Source organism: Pistacia vera, unplaced genomic scaffold, assembly GCF_008641045.1.
Source record: "Pistacia vera cultivar Batoury unplaced genomic scaffold, PisVer_v2 Contig270, whole genome shotgun sequence".
Lineage (NCBI taxonomy): Eukaryota > Viridiplantae > Streptophyta > Magnoliopsida > Sapindales > Anacardiaceae > Pistacia > Pistacia vera.
In genome coordinates, this window is record NW_022196080.1 from 730,720 (window position 1) to 746,808 (window position 16,089).

General features: G+C 34.6%; 2 protein-coding genes across 2 annotated transcripts; one reads left to right on the forward strand and one right to left on the reverse strand.

The window, feature by feature from the left end:
• Positions 1-810: 810 nt before the first annotated feature.
• LOC116133567 (uncharacterized protein At4g15545-like) lies at positions 811-4,774 on the reverse strand. Its single transcript, XM_031419263.1, has 10 exons — positions 4,326-4,774; positions 3,651-3,719; positions 3,316-3,369; positions 3,137-3,200; positions 2,895-2,969; positions 2,332-2,592; positions 2,055-2,100; positions 1,875-1,953; positions 1,622-1,753; positions 811-1,147 (listed from the first exon to the last, which is right to left on the reverse strand). The coding sequence occupies exons 1-9, from the start codon at positions 4,617-4,619 to the stop codon at positions 1,661-1,663; spliced, it is 1,035 nt and encodes a 344-aa protein (XP_031275123.1). The 5' UTR covers positions 4,620-4,774; the 3' UTR covers positions 811-1,147; positions 1,622-1,660.
• Positions 4,775-7,644: 2,870 nt separating this feature from the next.
• On the forward strand, positions 7,645-15,672 carry LOC116133498 (peptidyl-prolyl cis-trans isomerase CYP59-like). Its single transcript, XM_031419199.1, has 14 exons — positions 7,645-7,829; positions 7,926-8,030; positions 8,148-8,265; positions 8,445-8,495; positions 9,509-9,600; positions 9,707-9,806; positions 10,683-10,805; positions 10,911-10,988; positions 11,569-11,615; positions 11,713-11,768; positions 12,687-12,727; positions 14,453-14,558; positions 14,640-14,760; positions 14,847-15,672. The coding sequence occupies exons 1-14, from the start codon at positions 7,732-7,734 to the stop codon at positions 15,520-15,522; spliced, it is 1,812 nt and encodes a 603-aa protein (XP_031275059.1). The 5' UTR covers positions 7,645-7,731; the 3' UTR covers positions 15,523-15,672.
• Positions 15,673-16,089: the final 417 nt, after the last annotated feature.

Sequence of the window (16,089 nt, forward strand, 5' to 3'; positions counted from 1 at the left end):
AAAATCAAAAATCAAAATCAAAAGGAATGAATCATTGATGTTAGAAACTAGGTGTAATTGCTCGCGTGAGGATTGATAATAATAGATGATTAGCTTGTGGGTAATTACTCAATAGGAAAATAGCTCTTCTAATTCTTAATAATTAATAAGAAAAAAACAGACTGAGAAGAGAATATTTGTACTTATTAAAGTTTGTCTTTGGGTCGAATATATATTCAAATTCTGGCAGCTACGAGATTTAAGATATTAATCAAGTTTGGTTTGATAAAATGCTTATCCCCAAGTGGCATGTAATTTTATGTGATACGAAAGGGTATATAATTCTCAATCTTGTCATTAGAGTCTCTCCAAAATGAACATTTAACTTTTCTGCACATGTTTTGTTGGACGGAAATGGAGAAAATAACAAGAAATGTTCAGAGATTATTCTAACATTGAAATCATATGGGGAAATTGATTTCCATTCAGAATGAGAAAAATATGTTTGAGAAATAACTGATGACCAGAAATATGATGAGGGATTGACACATATTGGGTAACAAATTGAAGATCATAACAAGATCAATCTTAAATATTTTTTATTGATGTTCAAACTCCTGATATTCTGCCAATTTTGGACACTTATAAGCGCTGTCTGATGCATATCAAACTTAGCAATAAACTGATTGTCAAAGCATAGCCATAGGGGTTCATTTACTTCCATTTCATGCCCAGAAGAACATGCCCTGGGAATAGGGCAAGGCTCCGAAAAGAAGGAATACAACACACATACAGAGAGCAAAGAGAGTGAGGGGGGGAGCGAGAGAGAGAGAGAGAGAGAGAAGTATCAACTGAATTTGGAGAAAATTGCCGACTTACATACCAGTTCAAGAAAAAAAAAAAAATTTGCAAGGTCAATCTCAACAAGTGCCTTTAAGAAGCCTAAAGCAGATATTTACAGGTGACCTGCAACAATGATGAGGGGAAGAGGAAGGAGGGGGTGAACAGCAAATCCTAAAACTTAGTATGCTGATACATAAGCCACTTGAATCTATGCTGAATACATTTGAACATGTCTTATGGCACAGAGAATAAATCACAAACCATTGACTTAGCAGTTGGGAACTGTTTAAACCGCAATCCACTGAACAGAGCTGATCAAATTGACCTATATTCAGATTGTTAAAATGAAAAGTAATCAAATCAGTTGAATTTTCCAATAAACAAATAGACAAGCTCACCATATCACAGCTTCTATAAGAAGCATGTGTTAAGAAAGGAGATACAAAATCTTAAAATCAAGCTTCAAGCCAAAACAAATGTATCAGTCAAAGGTTGATGCAATGAAACTTGAAAAAAGACGTATCTTTGCCAATCCTATTCCACACTAAGGGGGGAGGGGCAATCTTTGACTAGTGGCCAACCCGTTCATGGCAAGCCACCACAATGTTACCCTTAGAAGCCTGATCATAAATTGTACTCAACAAAGTATTTTAAAAACTTAATAGTTTAAATGAGTATAAACTTTGCTGTAAGACATTGATTATGAACAGAGAATAACCAAATATTGAGGCATGTAAGCATGTATGAGGGACATATTCAAACAAAAATACACCTAACATGGTAATGAGGATAGACATACCTATTAGTGTAAATCTCACAAGTAGAGAACTTGTACACTCTAGTGAACATTACGGTTAAGCAATCCTTGGAAATATAGATAAAGATCTTTATTATCTGTCCCAAAAATCTCATCTGCTTTCCTTAAGGTTTCCTGAATGGTGATTGATAGAAGTAAATGATTAGTTCAGTTTATAACCCAGTACACAATCAAATTGCCAGATACAAAATTTCATCAATGTAGAAAATAATGGAACAATTTTGCAACTGATTACCTCTCGAGTTTGCTTCTGAGCATTTAATTCCTTGATGTTAGCCAAAAATGCACTGAACTGTTCATATGATAAGCGACTCCTGAATTACAAATATACCAAAATCAGTCTGTACTAAACTTAAAATCCATAATGGTATATCAGTCACCAAAAATATACTATAACTGAAATAGTAGAACTCACCTAGCCTGACGAAAGAACTCCTTTCCATCAATTCGAGGAGTGCGCCCTACAATTTTTAATACAAATACAGAATATTTAGATGGAAACTGAAGATAGTTTCAGCAAGTGTGAGAAGCAGGTGCTATGTGCTACTCAGTAGAATGCAATCAGCTATAAATGATTGAACAACCAAAATAGATACTTGAATTTGCTAGGTGCAAGAGGATTGGTCTCATAAATAAAAACATAAATACACAACTCTCAAACATTATAGAAATGACAATTAAGCATAATGAACCTGTAAGTGAACGTGCACGAGGGGGAGAATTTGCAGCTGATGACTGTTGGCTTGATGGATACCATGAAGATAATGAAGTTCTTTCATCATATAGAGGTTTTGTTGGAGATGTTGTACCTGATGTTTTCTTGGGAGATCCAGCAGCAGAATAACCTCTAGGGGACACACTTGTGGATATAACTTTTGGAGTTTGAGATGGAGTGAGTCGTGGTGTGATATATGGAGTCAGAGAAAATCTTTGAGCAGTACTCCGAGAAGCCACTGGCAGAATAATCAGTTTAAAATGAACATTACTTTTGTTGCACTAATCCAGATTAAAATACTACAAGAAACAATCTTTTCTTCTTTGTTGTTAAATATTAGCGGTGGTTGAGCTTTCTTACCATGATATGTGTCTACTTTGGAAAGCAGAAAATAGCATTTATAATTAATTAAGTGTAGTATATACCTGCATATTGCATTTCATACTATATGATCTTGTTTCCAACATGAACTTATTATAAAAGGATCCATCATATATAAGCATGAGCTATGCTCAGTGAGCATAACACTATTCCAGTTACCTTCATCAACTGTATTTCCCGTATCTGTTGAGCCACTGAAGGAACGTTGCCCCATATAGCCATAGGTCCCCTCATCTATGAGATTAGTGGTATGAAAATTTGATTGCAAAATGACAACCAGGCAAACACCAAAAAAGGTTCAATTATTTAATGAACCAAAAAAGTTACAGTGTACCAATAGTTAACAATAAAGACCATATTGATCATTGAATAAAAAGCTTCTTAAGTCAAATTAACAATACCCTTGTCAGGATAGGCTCTTGGAACCGACTGGTCACAGGTCCCAATATCAACAGTTTCAGCTTGCTGTTAAAGAGGAAGAAAGGAAGTGGTAACAAATTAGTGAGAAGTTTGAAATAAAAAATCCCGTCCTCAGGACACAAACTCGCAGTCCACTGAAATGTGTATATGTTTTGCATACCGAAGAATTATCCTCATTCAGTGACTGCATTAGTTGTCTCTTAAATGTCTCCAACTGCCAATAAAGCAACATCACTCATAATGCCAAATAAATGTAACAAGAATTTAAAATTGAATGAAAACATAAGACCACATCTTAATAGAGTCAAGCTAAGTTGGGTCATAATTTTTTTTTTCCTAATAGCCCAGTTAACTAATTCAAGTTTAAAGTAATGTCTTCATGAAGCCTTGAGAAATTAAACCCAGATCTTCTAAGAGCAAAACCACAGGACTACCACCAACCTTGGAAGGTTAAATTGGGACATAATTTTATTCAAAAAATTTGCATTCACTCACCTTTCCCAAATCACGGCTGAGATTCTTCACAGTCATTGCCAATGCATCTCGTTCCTTTGAAAGCTTTGTCTTTATTCAAAAACAAAATAGCAATAAATCAATCATCTTATCAAATATAATCAAGAAAACCACAATGCATTTCATCCAACTTACCTAAATTCTTTGCTTTCTCACACAGAAAGTTTGTATTTCCATTTTAAATACAAGACCCAAATTCTACTACCTTTCCCCAACTTTTTTCATCAACCAAACAACAAAACAGAAAAAAAAAATTCAGAGAAAAAAAAAAAAAGAAAAGAAAAGAAAAAGAACACGGCTAGATTCTTCACAGTCATTTCCAATGAATCTCGTTTCTTCAAACGCTAAGTCTTTATCAAAACCAGAATAGCAACAAATCAACCATTAACTTCGAAATTCAAACAAAGGAAAATCACAAGGCATTTCATCCAACCAAGCTAAAGTCCTCAATTACGCACGATCAAAAAACCTTCTAATTCCATTTCTTACTTAAAAGAGAAAAAAAAAACCCTAATTTTCCTCCATTTCCCCAACTTTATCATCACCCAATCAGAACAGAAAATAAAAATGAAAAATAAAAGTAAAACAAAATCCTTTAATCTCCATATAAAATTATTACAAAATAAAAAACAAAAATTAAAAAAAAAAAACTCTCACATTGTCAGCAAGTATAATCTTCATTTTGGACTCAGCCTCCTGCGACACTTTTTGCCCGTGCGAGAGCCTCTCTTCAAGCTCGTATATCAAACGATCCTTCTCGTACAACTTCTGCCTCATCCTCCCCATCTCCGCCTCTAACTTTGACACGCGCGACGCGATTGCCATCGACGTGATCTTACGCGCCAGATCCAGCTGGTCGTATGGATCCGTCGGTATCACCGCCAGTATCTCGTCCGACAGATGGAAGTCCGGCCCCCCGCCGCCTCCACTTCCTCCGCCGTTCTGCGCCATAACAATCCCTCTATCGAACTCTCTCAAACAAATCCAAATTTTTTCTTTAACCTAATATTATTTTGTTCTAATTGCGTGTGCTTATATTTTCAGAGAGTACCATGCGGAGGTTTAAAGAGATTTAGGTGAGAGCTTTAATTTATTTATTTATTAATTTGAATTTAAAGCTTGGGTTTCGTTTGGTATGCTTTTGCGGAAGTGCTTTGCGTCCTTTGTTTGTTTGTTTGTTTTGCTTTGATTTGTCTGGATTTGAAATTTAAAGAGATTTCCCTCCAAACAAGTCATATTTTACAAGTCAATTTAGGTTAAGACAATTATTTTATTTAATAATTTCATATTTATCTAAAATAAAAATAATAATAAAATAAATTTTAAAATAAAAAATAACATAAATAATTTGAACAAGAAAAAAAGGGCTGACCTAGTACACCACAAACACCAAATTAGACCATCACCAATCACAAACACCAATTCACACCATATTGGTATGATTTTTGGAGTATTTCACCATTGTATCTCCAACCTATTACATCAAATATTACACCGAAAAGAATATTTCTTAGAACATTCTCTTTCTTTTTCTTTCTATTAATAATCAACAATTAATCTATTTCACTAATTATTTTTGTATATATTAATTAATATTGAGAATGATATTTTTATGAAATAATAATTACTTTGAAATTATACTAATTTAATAAAATTAAGCATTTATTTAATCAAATAAACGTTACATTTAATATATAAAAACATTACATCTAATATAAAATGCCACAAAAAAAAAGACAACAACAACAACACAAAAGTAAAATTTCATATTAATAGTAATTTAACTTTTCGAATTAGTATATTCTTTCCATAAATAATCAATTAATGCATTTCGAAGAGCATGGTTAGCATCTATATCCTTAATTTGTCTATGTCGAGCAATAAAATTTTGAAATCGGACATTTTCATCTACGACAATTTTTACTTGGGGAGTTGGTGCTTCCATTTGATTCTCAATCGATGCATCAACATTATGATCATTTTTTTGGGTGTACTTGATTCATTATTCTGATACTTTTTAAAATAATATTTTGAAAAAAAAAAAAGTAAAATTAGGTGGTTATTACGATGTAGGATTTGAAAATTAACAAAATACCCCATAGGTTTGTTTATTTACTCAACACCCTATAATAAAATATTAAAAATTAAAAAAAACACCCTCACTCACCCATTATATACCGATAGTCGGAGGATGGTCGGAGTCATCGTATTGGCGCACGACCGGCTGGATTTAGTCTGTCTTGCGCCGATATAACTTTTTCTAGCTAGATCCACCGTGGATCTGGCTAGAAAAAGCCAGATCTACGACCAAAGATCTGGCCATTGACGGCCAGATCTGTCCGCAGTTGGTCATCATCGATGGCCAAAGATATGGTCATCGTTGATGGTCAACGACAGCCATATCTTGGCCATCGTTGATGACTGGCTATGACCAGATCTTTGGTCATAGATCTGGCTTTTTTCGGCTAAATCGGCACACTAACGGCCATATCCAACCGATAATATGCCATTATACCAGATTCCGGCTAACTTCCGACGGTGGTGGCCAGAATCTGGCAAATGTGGGTTGCTAGGGTGTTTTTGTCAATTTCTAATTTTTTTTTTTTTTTTTTTTTTTGTGTTTAGTTAAATTAACAAATCTAGGAGGTTTAAAAAGAGTTGAATAGTATAGAATAATATTTTAAGAATAAAGAAATAAATGTGTATTTCAGATTGAATAGGAAATAGAGTAGTGAAAAATTGTGTACCAAATGGGTATTTGATTTTTCATCATTTTTTTGAATTATATAATTGTTATGAATTTATTATTATAAATAATAATCAAATTAACATAAATACAAATAACGAAAATTAAATAATAAAAATGAGAAAATAAAATATATTTTATAGTATATGAACAATACCACACCAAATTAGTGTAAGTGAATAGTGTCACGTCAAATTTGGTGTAGTGTTTGGTGTTGGGTTGGAGTGCATTTTTCACACCATTTTGGTATTTTGGCGTTGAGTTGGAGATGCCCTTAATGCAACTTTCACACCAAATTGGTGTGGCTTTTGGTATATTTCACTATTGCATCTCCAACCTATTGTGCTAAATATTACATTAAAAAAATATTATTTTTCTTTTTCTTTTTATTAATAATCAACAATTAATTTATTTCATTAATTATTTATATATATATTAATTAAATATTGGGAATAATATTTTTATTAAATAATAATAACTTTGAAAATTATACTAATTTAATAAAATTAAGCATTTATTTAATCAAATAAATATTATATTTAATATAAAAAAAATTGCATCTAATATAAAATGCCATAAAAAAAAAAAAAAGACGACAACACAAAAGTAAAATTTCATATTGATAGTAATTTAATTTTTTAAATTAGTATATTCTTCTCACAAATAATCAATTAATGTATTTTAAAAAAGCAGAGCCTCTGTACCCTTGATTTATTTATGATGAGTTGTAGTTCTTTTAAATATTTTGATAATTTTAGAGGATTTGAAACTAATCTACTAGAATATTAAATTGTTATTTTAGTTTATGTTGTATTTTCTTTTAATTTTAACATTTTTAAATTAGTGTTAATTTTTATTTTGAGTTATTGTATTTTAATATTTGTATTGAATAAAATTTTTTTTTTAATTTTTTATTATTTTTTGAATTATATAATTATTATAAATATTAACATAAATAATAATTAAATTAGCATAAATATAAATTAAAAAATAAATAATAAAAATAAAAAAATAAAATATATTTTATAATAAATAAATAGTATCACATCATGTTGGCGTAGTGAATAGTATTACTCCACTAATTTGGTGTAGGTTTTTATGTTGAATTAGAGCAAATTTTTCACGACAATAGTGTTGGGTTGGAGATGTCCTTATCAATGCGGCCCAACACCACAACTAATAAGCCCACAAAATCATAACCCTCTAAAATCAGAAGAAAAATCCCGGAATTTTTCTTTTTCTCGACGAGTTTCTCAGCAACCAAACAGAAACTTAACACACAGAGAAACTAAGCGAAAGAGGAAGAGAACATACAATATGTCGGTGCTAATAGTAACGAGCTTAGGTGACCTTGTGCTGGATTTGTTCGTCGACAAGTGTCCTTTGACCACCAAGAACTTCTTGAAGCTCTGCAAGTACGTTACTAAAGTTAATACTTATTTATTTCTTTCTTATGAATGCAGTAAAGCAATCGAAATCTGATAATATGTTCATATGTGTAATTTTTGTAGGATTAAGTACTATAATGGCTCCCTATTCCATACGGTTCAGAAAGATTTTACGGCTCAGACTGGTGATCCGACCGGCACAGGAACAGGTGGCGATTCCGTCTACAAGTAAGAAAGCTAATACAATAGGTTTACTAGTGAAATTCATTGAAGTTTATGAGGTGTAGGTGCCGTTGATTGATAATTAAGTGAGTATTTATGGATGTATTTGTGTTATGGTTTCAGATTTTTGTATGGTGAACAGGCTCGATTTTTTGGCGATGAGATTCGTGTAGATTTGAAGCATAGTAAGACTGGCACTGTTGCCATGGCTAGTGCTGGAGAGAATCTTAATGCTTCTCAGGTTTAACATTTTTTTTTTAATGTTTTTGTGAGAGTTCTTTGTTATATGTAAAAATGAAAAAAACCGGTGGATAAAAAGTTATGACTGTAGTTGATTTGGAATTTTAGTGAAACATTATATGTGCTGTAAATTGATGACTGTTTTTTTTTGTGGTCACGAAATTGAATTTTTGTTTGCAGTTCTATATCACTTTGCGAGATGATCTAGACTATCTTGATGAGAAGCACACCGTGAGTCTCTCGATACTCAACTTCTTGTTTAGTATTTGTCTTACTATTCTTGATTTGTAAAACAAAGGAGTGAATGATTGCTTTGGATGTCATATGTGTTTACATTTCTATTTATTCTTGTCAAAATCATAAAACAAAATTTCTTTGTTTCGTAACTTTTTGGATATTTGAGATGTTTTATTGTCTCTCTTTCCCTTTTGTTTTTGGGTTAGGTATTTGTGACTTCTCGATATAATTGTGACCTTGAAAATTGATATGAACCTGAATGATTCACCCTCAACCAACTCAACTCACACAGATAGCAAGATTAAACACTGAATATTGCACTGATATTTGTATTAATAATCTGCAGTACTTGATGTTCCAGTACTGAGAACTTTAATGGAAAATGAAGAAGACAAATGAAGTAAATGAAAAGAAAAAGATAACTCTAGCACTTCGAGGAGCTAGGAACCTCCCAATACAACTTTTGTGAATAATCCCATCCCCTGTACATCTTTTTTAATCTTCTTATACCCAATTATCTTAACAAACTTATTCTACTAGTCTGTAGGCCTAACAAACTAATTGCTAATCTGGTGCCACGTATATACATTCCTTTTTAAGCAACTCCCAGCAACTCCCATGTGGCCTTCTAATCCACTTTATTCTTCCTCACGTACACCTTGCTGCTAGGCTGTGTAATTCCCTTGATGCCCTCCTCTGAACCTCCTGGAATGTTTAGTTTCCTATCAGAAATGTTTATGTTTCTTGGATTGGAGTATAGGCAATATTTCCTGAACAATATAATGCTTCATAGTACTTTTTATGGCATTTGAAAAAAGTTTAAAAAAAATCCTCTCTGGTTCCTTAGGGTAGTCACCTGATTCTTAAGACTTTGGAGCAGAAACGGATATATTTACTTGAGAAGTGCTTTTAGTGTTCTGGAACTTTTAATGTAGAAGAAGTTTGACTTCGTTGATTAAACCCTCTTGTTGGTGTATTTTCTCTCATCATAATTTTTGTTATTGCAGGTTTTTGGGGAGATAGCCGAAGGGCTTGACACTTTGACTAGGATAAATGAAGCTTATGTGGATGAGAAGAACAGACCATATAAAAATATCCGGTTTGTTCTATTCCACTGTAAATATTTCGAAGTGGTTATTAAAATTAATCTCTATTTTTAATCATGTTAATTCATCTTAATAATCCTACTTATTATACTTGAACAGAATTAAACACACTTATATATTAGAGGATCCTTTTGAAGATCCTCCCCAGCTAGCTGAGTTGATTCCCGATGCTTCCCCTGAAGGCAAACCAAAAGATGAGGTACTGACTGATTCCAGTTGAGTTTTTTACGAGAAGGTCTGAATTAAATGAAGAAATTAATATTAGTAATTTACATATCACTTGAAAGCACAGTTTTCGCCAGGTAAATGATGACTGAATTGGATGATAATGCCCATGAAGAGAAATTGTTAATCTGATCATCAGAAACAGACTAGAAAAACACCATAGGACAACATATAGCTGTTTCAAGATTATCATGAAGAGTTCTACAAATAGGGGGCTGTAATTATTATGTTTTCCACCTATATAGAGTTGCTGCAGTTTTTACAATAATTTTGGCATTTAGACTATCCAGTTTTAGTTCTAGAATGTATATTAAAGTGGTTAGGAATAATGGGATGATTGACCTTTAATGTAATTGCAAATTTTTTGCATATAGAGGGATCATGATCTGTTAACTAATTTCACAATTCAAGTGACTAATTCCACAATTCAAGTGTTTAGAACTGCCCAAAGCTACTTGCACTGGAAATTGATGATGTTGAGTTTGATACTTCAGTTGGTGTTCATGAGTGATATATGGGCTTAATGGCATGTAATGTATGATAATTGGATGATACATTGAATAATGATGTTAGAAAGCATACGATGACAAACTAATGTGTAGCATTTATGAAGTGTATAGTTACTTTAGGTCACTCCAGGCCTATAGCATCAATCTGTCAAATTATTGACAATGCTGATTACTGCCAATATGAGATTTTTTTTATACTGTTATTCAGCATAGAATAATGGGTCGACCTGGTCAAGTTTTGGGCCAGAATTATAGTTCAGTTGGGTTATTGATCATAATATTGCCTTTTTGGCAAGCATGTTTCCTTCATAGCCTGGGCTAATTTTCAACGTTGTGACTAGATTGATGATGAAGTACGTTTGGAGGATGATTGGGTGCCCCTAGATGAGCAACTAGACCCTATGCAGCTCGAGGAAGTTCTTCGCCAGAAGGATGCACATTCCAGTGCAGTCGTACTTGAGAGTGTAAGAAGTCTATGCATACATAATGATTCAATTATTTTTGTCCATACTGTGAACTTCCATCCTCATAGAATGATATGTGCTTATTCTTTTTTATATGCATTACAGATTGGAGATATTCCTGATGCTGACATAAAGCCTCCTGAGAACGTGCTATTTGTGTGTAAACTCAACCCTGTCACTGAAGTGAGTGCTTGTCGTTGTATTGTAGCAATGTTATTTTGTGAATTGTGAAAACGTTGCTATCTTTTCATTTTAACTTTGTATATTTGGGAAGAAAGGTGGAAGGAAAAATGGAATAGGAATTTTCCTTTTAGGCCTTCCATTTTGCCAAAAATGTATAGAAAATTGAAATGAAGAAAAATCTGGCGTGTGGGGATGGGATTTAATGTTGTGTTTTTTCTTTATGTTCAGCTATTACACATTGCTTCTAAACCTTTCTTTTCTTCTGACTGAAGAAAGAGGGTATACCACATTCCTTCACCACTTTTCCTTTCCCTTCAACCAAATGGAATGAGAATTGAGGGAAAAAAAAAAGTGTTTCTGCATGTTGCTTCCGATCTTGTTAATGGATTTTGGAACAGGAGAAGTGTTTTCTTTTTGTTTTGTTCCAAGAACCCTAGGGTTTAGGGACAGCTTGTCCTTTTGTATGAACATTTTGTCCACTCTTGTATACTTTTTATAGAGAATATTTGTTTCTTAGCAAAAAAAGAAAAAAAGGTTTGTCATCTTAGGGTAATGTTTAATCATTCTTTCCTTGATGCAGGATGAGGACCTGCATACAATCTTTTCACGTTTTGGAAATGTTACGTCGTAAGTGATAAATTTTATTCCATCTAATATTTGGTAATTCTTTGATGTGGGTGGTTCTGTTGATTCAAATGTATTTCTTTACTGCAAATGATGACAGGGCTGAAATAATCCGTGATTATAAGACTGGAGACAGTTTATGCTATGCTTTCATTGGTGAGTTATTTATTGTTCTTGTAGTTTATTATTTTGCTATTTTGAGTTGAAAACTTGACGTACATGTAATCTGAAATTTGCAGTGTATAAAAAGGTGAAGTTTCATCACCTTCTTATTTCTGGTTGCCCTCTGATGTTATCTCCATCCTTCTATTTTCAATTTTCTGAAAATAAATTGACTACTTTAATCCTCATTTTGGATTTAAATTTCCATTATTTCTCGAAGCTAATAGTTTAATAGAATATGGTTTTGAACTTAGTATGAATTAGTTATGGAAAATGTTCTATAAAATATTTAGGTCTTTGTTTTTTCTTTTTCTTATTGGTTCTAGTCAAAATCTGGGAGGAAAAAGGAAAAGATTGCTTTAGATTGTCAGCTAGGATGAAATTTTGAACATGGATCCTGAAGAGGCATGTAGATGGAACGAGATGAAAAAGGGAATGTTCACCTTGGCTGATTCAAATAGTTGTTTTTTGGGCTTTTGCTCCATGGATTTATCCTGAGTTATTGAATATTTGAATTGTGAACATATTATCAGTAGATATGAGGATCAAATCCAATTCCTACGTGCCTTTGCAAGATTTTGTCGTTAATGACTGAGAATTTGGATAAGTCCTAAAGCAGGGGTGTACTATTGTAATTTTTGGCGAGTGTGAATCCGTAGGTGTCAAGTTATCTGATTGTATATCCATATGGATGTACGAGGATGCATGACAACAATGTGCTAGATAGATGCTGTCACACTGTCCCTTAAATCACTGACTGCAAAAGCTGGTCATTGGCTAACTCCCTGTCCTCTATATCTATATTTCACGCTCCGCCTTTTACTTTATTTATGGTAAAATGATGTGCATCCAGTCATTAGTTTGCTTGATGACTTCAAACCGACCATAATCAATTATTTGCTTTCCTGCCAGAGTTTGAGGAACAAGAGGCATGTGAACAAGCATACACTAAGGTATTTAAAGGTTGGAAGTGTGTTTTCTTTTCTGAAATTTTGCATTATTGGTTTTCTAGATACCGTATCGGCCTTTTACTAAGAAACAACCTCGGATATTTTCTGATGTATTTTTCTTAGTGAGAATCTGATGAGACTCCCTGCACTGCTAACAAACAATAGCCAAACAGTACAAGATAACAGAATATGTTCACCTCAAACAAGCCTCAACCAAGTATATTAATGGAGAAAAACAAAGAACAACCAAAACAACTGATAAACTCAACAGATAGATCCCAGCAATTCGAGGAGCTGGGGACCTCCAACAATGACACTATTTTCATCTCCCCTTTTCACCAACACTGACCCCTTTATTTATACTAACTTCTAGACTACCAAATCTCTATGCTAACAACTGGATTCCCCACTCACGCAAATAACAACTTGATTTCCCATCACGTGAATATTTCCCAACCAACTCCCACTAGCACACATGCCCACTCACACAACCAGTACCCTACTACCCTTATGCCCTTTATATTGATAGATTTTACTAATGGGGGTCTTATCATTCGACAGCCCTAGAACATATCCCTTTCTCAATCAACAGCGACACTCTATCAACCGCTCTTTGGAGCACCGACCATGGGAGGAGAGACAGTCGAGCCCGGTGCCGACTTCCGGTCACCAGAGTACAAGCTGGACAGCTCTTCGAAAGATCGATTCCAACCTCTCTCAACTGCGAACAACCCCTTCCCAGCGAATGACAGAAGATGAGGAAGAATTGAGTAAGGAAGCAGAGGGCAGTAAAGGAGTGGAGGAGCGGTGTGGTGTGGTGTGGTGTCGGGTGAAAATTTTCCATCTCCCCACCTTGAGGACAAGGTGGTTCTTCAAGGGGAGGGTAATGATAAGACCCCCATTAGTAAAATCTATCAATATAAAGGGCATAAGGGCAGTAGGGTACTGGTTGTGTGAGTGAGCATGTGTGCTAGTGGGAGTTGGTTGGGAAATATTCACGTGATGGGAAATCAAGTTGTTATTTGTGTGAGTGGGGAATCCAGTTGTTAGCATAGAGATTTGGTAGTCTGGAAGTTAGTATAAATAAAGGGGTCGGTGTTGGTGAAAAGAGGAGATGAAAATAGTGTCATTGTGGGAGGTCCCCAGCTCCTCGAATTGCTGGGATCCATCCGTTGAGTTTATCAGTTGTTTTGGTTGTTCTTTGTTTTTCTCCATTAATATACTTGGTTGAGGCTTGTTTGAGGTGAACATATTCTGTTATCTTGTACTATTTGTTAGCAGTGCAGGGAGTCTCATCAGAATCCTCTGCCTGCGTGGAAGAAATTGTTTCAAGATATTGCATCCTTTTGGTAATAGATTCTCATGTTTCCATAATCATCAAGAGCCATGGATGATTTTTTTCTTCACCTGGGCTTTGCATGAGTGGGCACTTAAAAGGAATTGCAGACTTCTCCCAACTTTCACGATACAGTATAGTAATGTATTTTCAGTTGAAACTCATGAGCAGAACTCAAGTGGTCCTTTCTGTGTTAGATTTTCTGGACAATTTGTTGCAAGTGTAGATATTAACCTTGTGTTTCTGTCAATCAAATTCATTAGTTACTATTGCTTTAGTGCTTTTGCTACTTGCGAATCCTGTCTTTTGTTTGTAGATGGATAATGTTTTGATTGATGACAGAATTGCTTTGGTGCTTTTGGTACTTTGCTAATCCTGTCTTTTGGTCGTAGATGGATAATGCTTTGATTGACGACCGAAGGATACATGTGGATTTTAGTCAAAGTGTCTCAAAACTTTGGAACCAGTACAGGCGCAGAAATAACCAACCTGGTAAAGGTAAGTCGACTGTTAGGAGAGTTCTTATAAAACCTTTGGAGTCTATTTATTTATAAATTGTTTATTTTTTTTTTGGCGCAGAGAGAGGCTGCTTCAAATGTGGTGCTCTTGATCACATTGCAAAGGATTGCACAGGGCAGCAAGCTCCCAAATATATCTTAAAGGAAGATAACAGACAGCATGGTGGATACAGTGACTCTAGGTTTGTAAAATCAATCGCTCGTGGTCATAAGATTGTACAACACATTCTCTCCTCTTCTCTTTCTGACAGTGCAATCACTGTTGCAGGTATGAAATGGTATTTGACGGGGACACTCCGGAAAATCCCAGACGGGAAAAGCGACATCGAGGCCATGATCCAGATGACCGAATGGAGAAACCCAAAATGAATAGGCAGAGTTATGACAGGAAAGATAGGGATCAAGAAAAGAAAGAATCAAGAGATAGGCACAGGGAAAGTGACAGAACCAGGGATCACAGAGAAGACCGCAATGATCGAGATGGTGGATGCAGAGGAGACCAGGAGCATTTTGACGAACGAAGGTCAAAGGAAATGCATATGGAGAGACGAGGAGAGAGAAATGATCAGAGAAGAGATGATCGGGATTACAGAAAAAGTTCAGAGACTGATCGCTACAGAGACAAAAGGGATGATAGCCGTGCAGAAAGGAGGGATATCGGAGACTATAGAAAGAGAAATGCTGAAATTGATGGTCGTGGAGGTAGGAGAGAGGATGTAGATTATAGAAAGAGAAGCGGTGATGGTGAAATCCGCGAGGACAGGAGGGAGAGACAAGACACGTGGAAGGAACAAACTTATAGAAAGGATGATGAAGATGAAGATAGTTATAGAAGACGAGAAAATAGACATGCAGGTGCAGAAAGTAACGATGATCATGATCGTCATAGAAGACATGGAAGTAAGGATGATCACAGAAGGGACCGAGGTGACAGAAGAAGGTGAAGTTTTCCACATGCACGGATTCTCAAAGTTTTGTATTTCTTTTTACAGAAAAAAATGAAAATCAAACCTCCAGATGGTTAACTGTATGTTTTTGTTAAGCTTTTTTCATATCTATCGAAGTCTTGTTAGGGCTTATCTGATTTTTTCCCAGTTTTCGGTGTTGATATGTTTATACAACTGACGATTCTTTTCCTTTAATTCTAGATTTTGGTTGTTTAAAAATAATTTCATCCACAAACCAAACGTGCATACTGAAAGAGGGGGAAAAAAAAGAAGGGAACTTACAAATTACTCTGAATATATATTGAAAATTCAAGCCAATACTGCAAGTTCTTGTTCTTGCCTACATCCATTCGGATTCATAATAATATTATCTCGATCATATAATTATACACAGAGGCTAATATTCCAAATACTTGAAACAGGAGATGAGGGGTAATCCACCTTGCAATGTGACTTCTGAAATCCGATAAATTTTCTTTCTGATTCATTTTCCCAGAAAATGAGGGTTGGTCCAATGTTTCCAGTCAGCCATACCCATTGAGATCAAGAGCCCGTGTGGAGAAG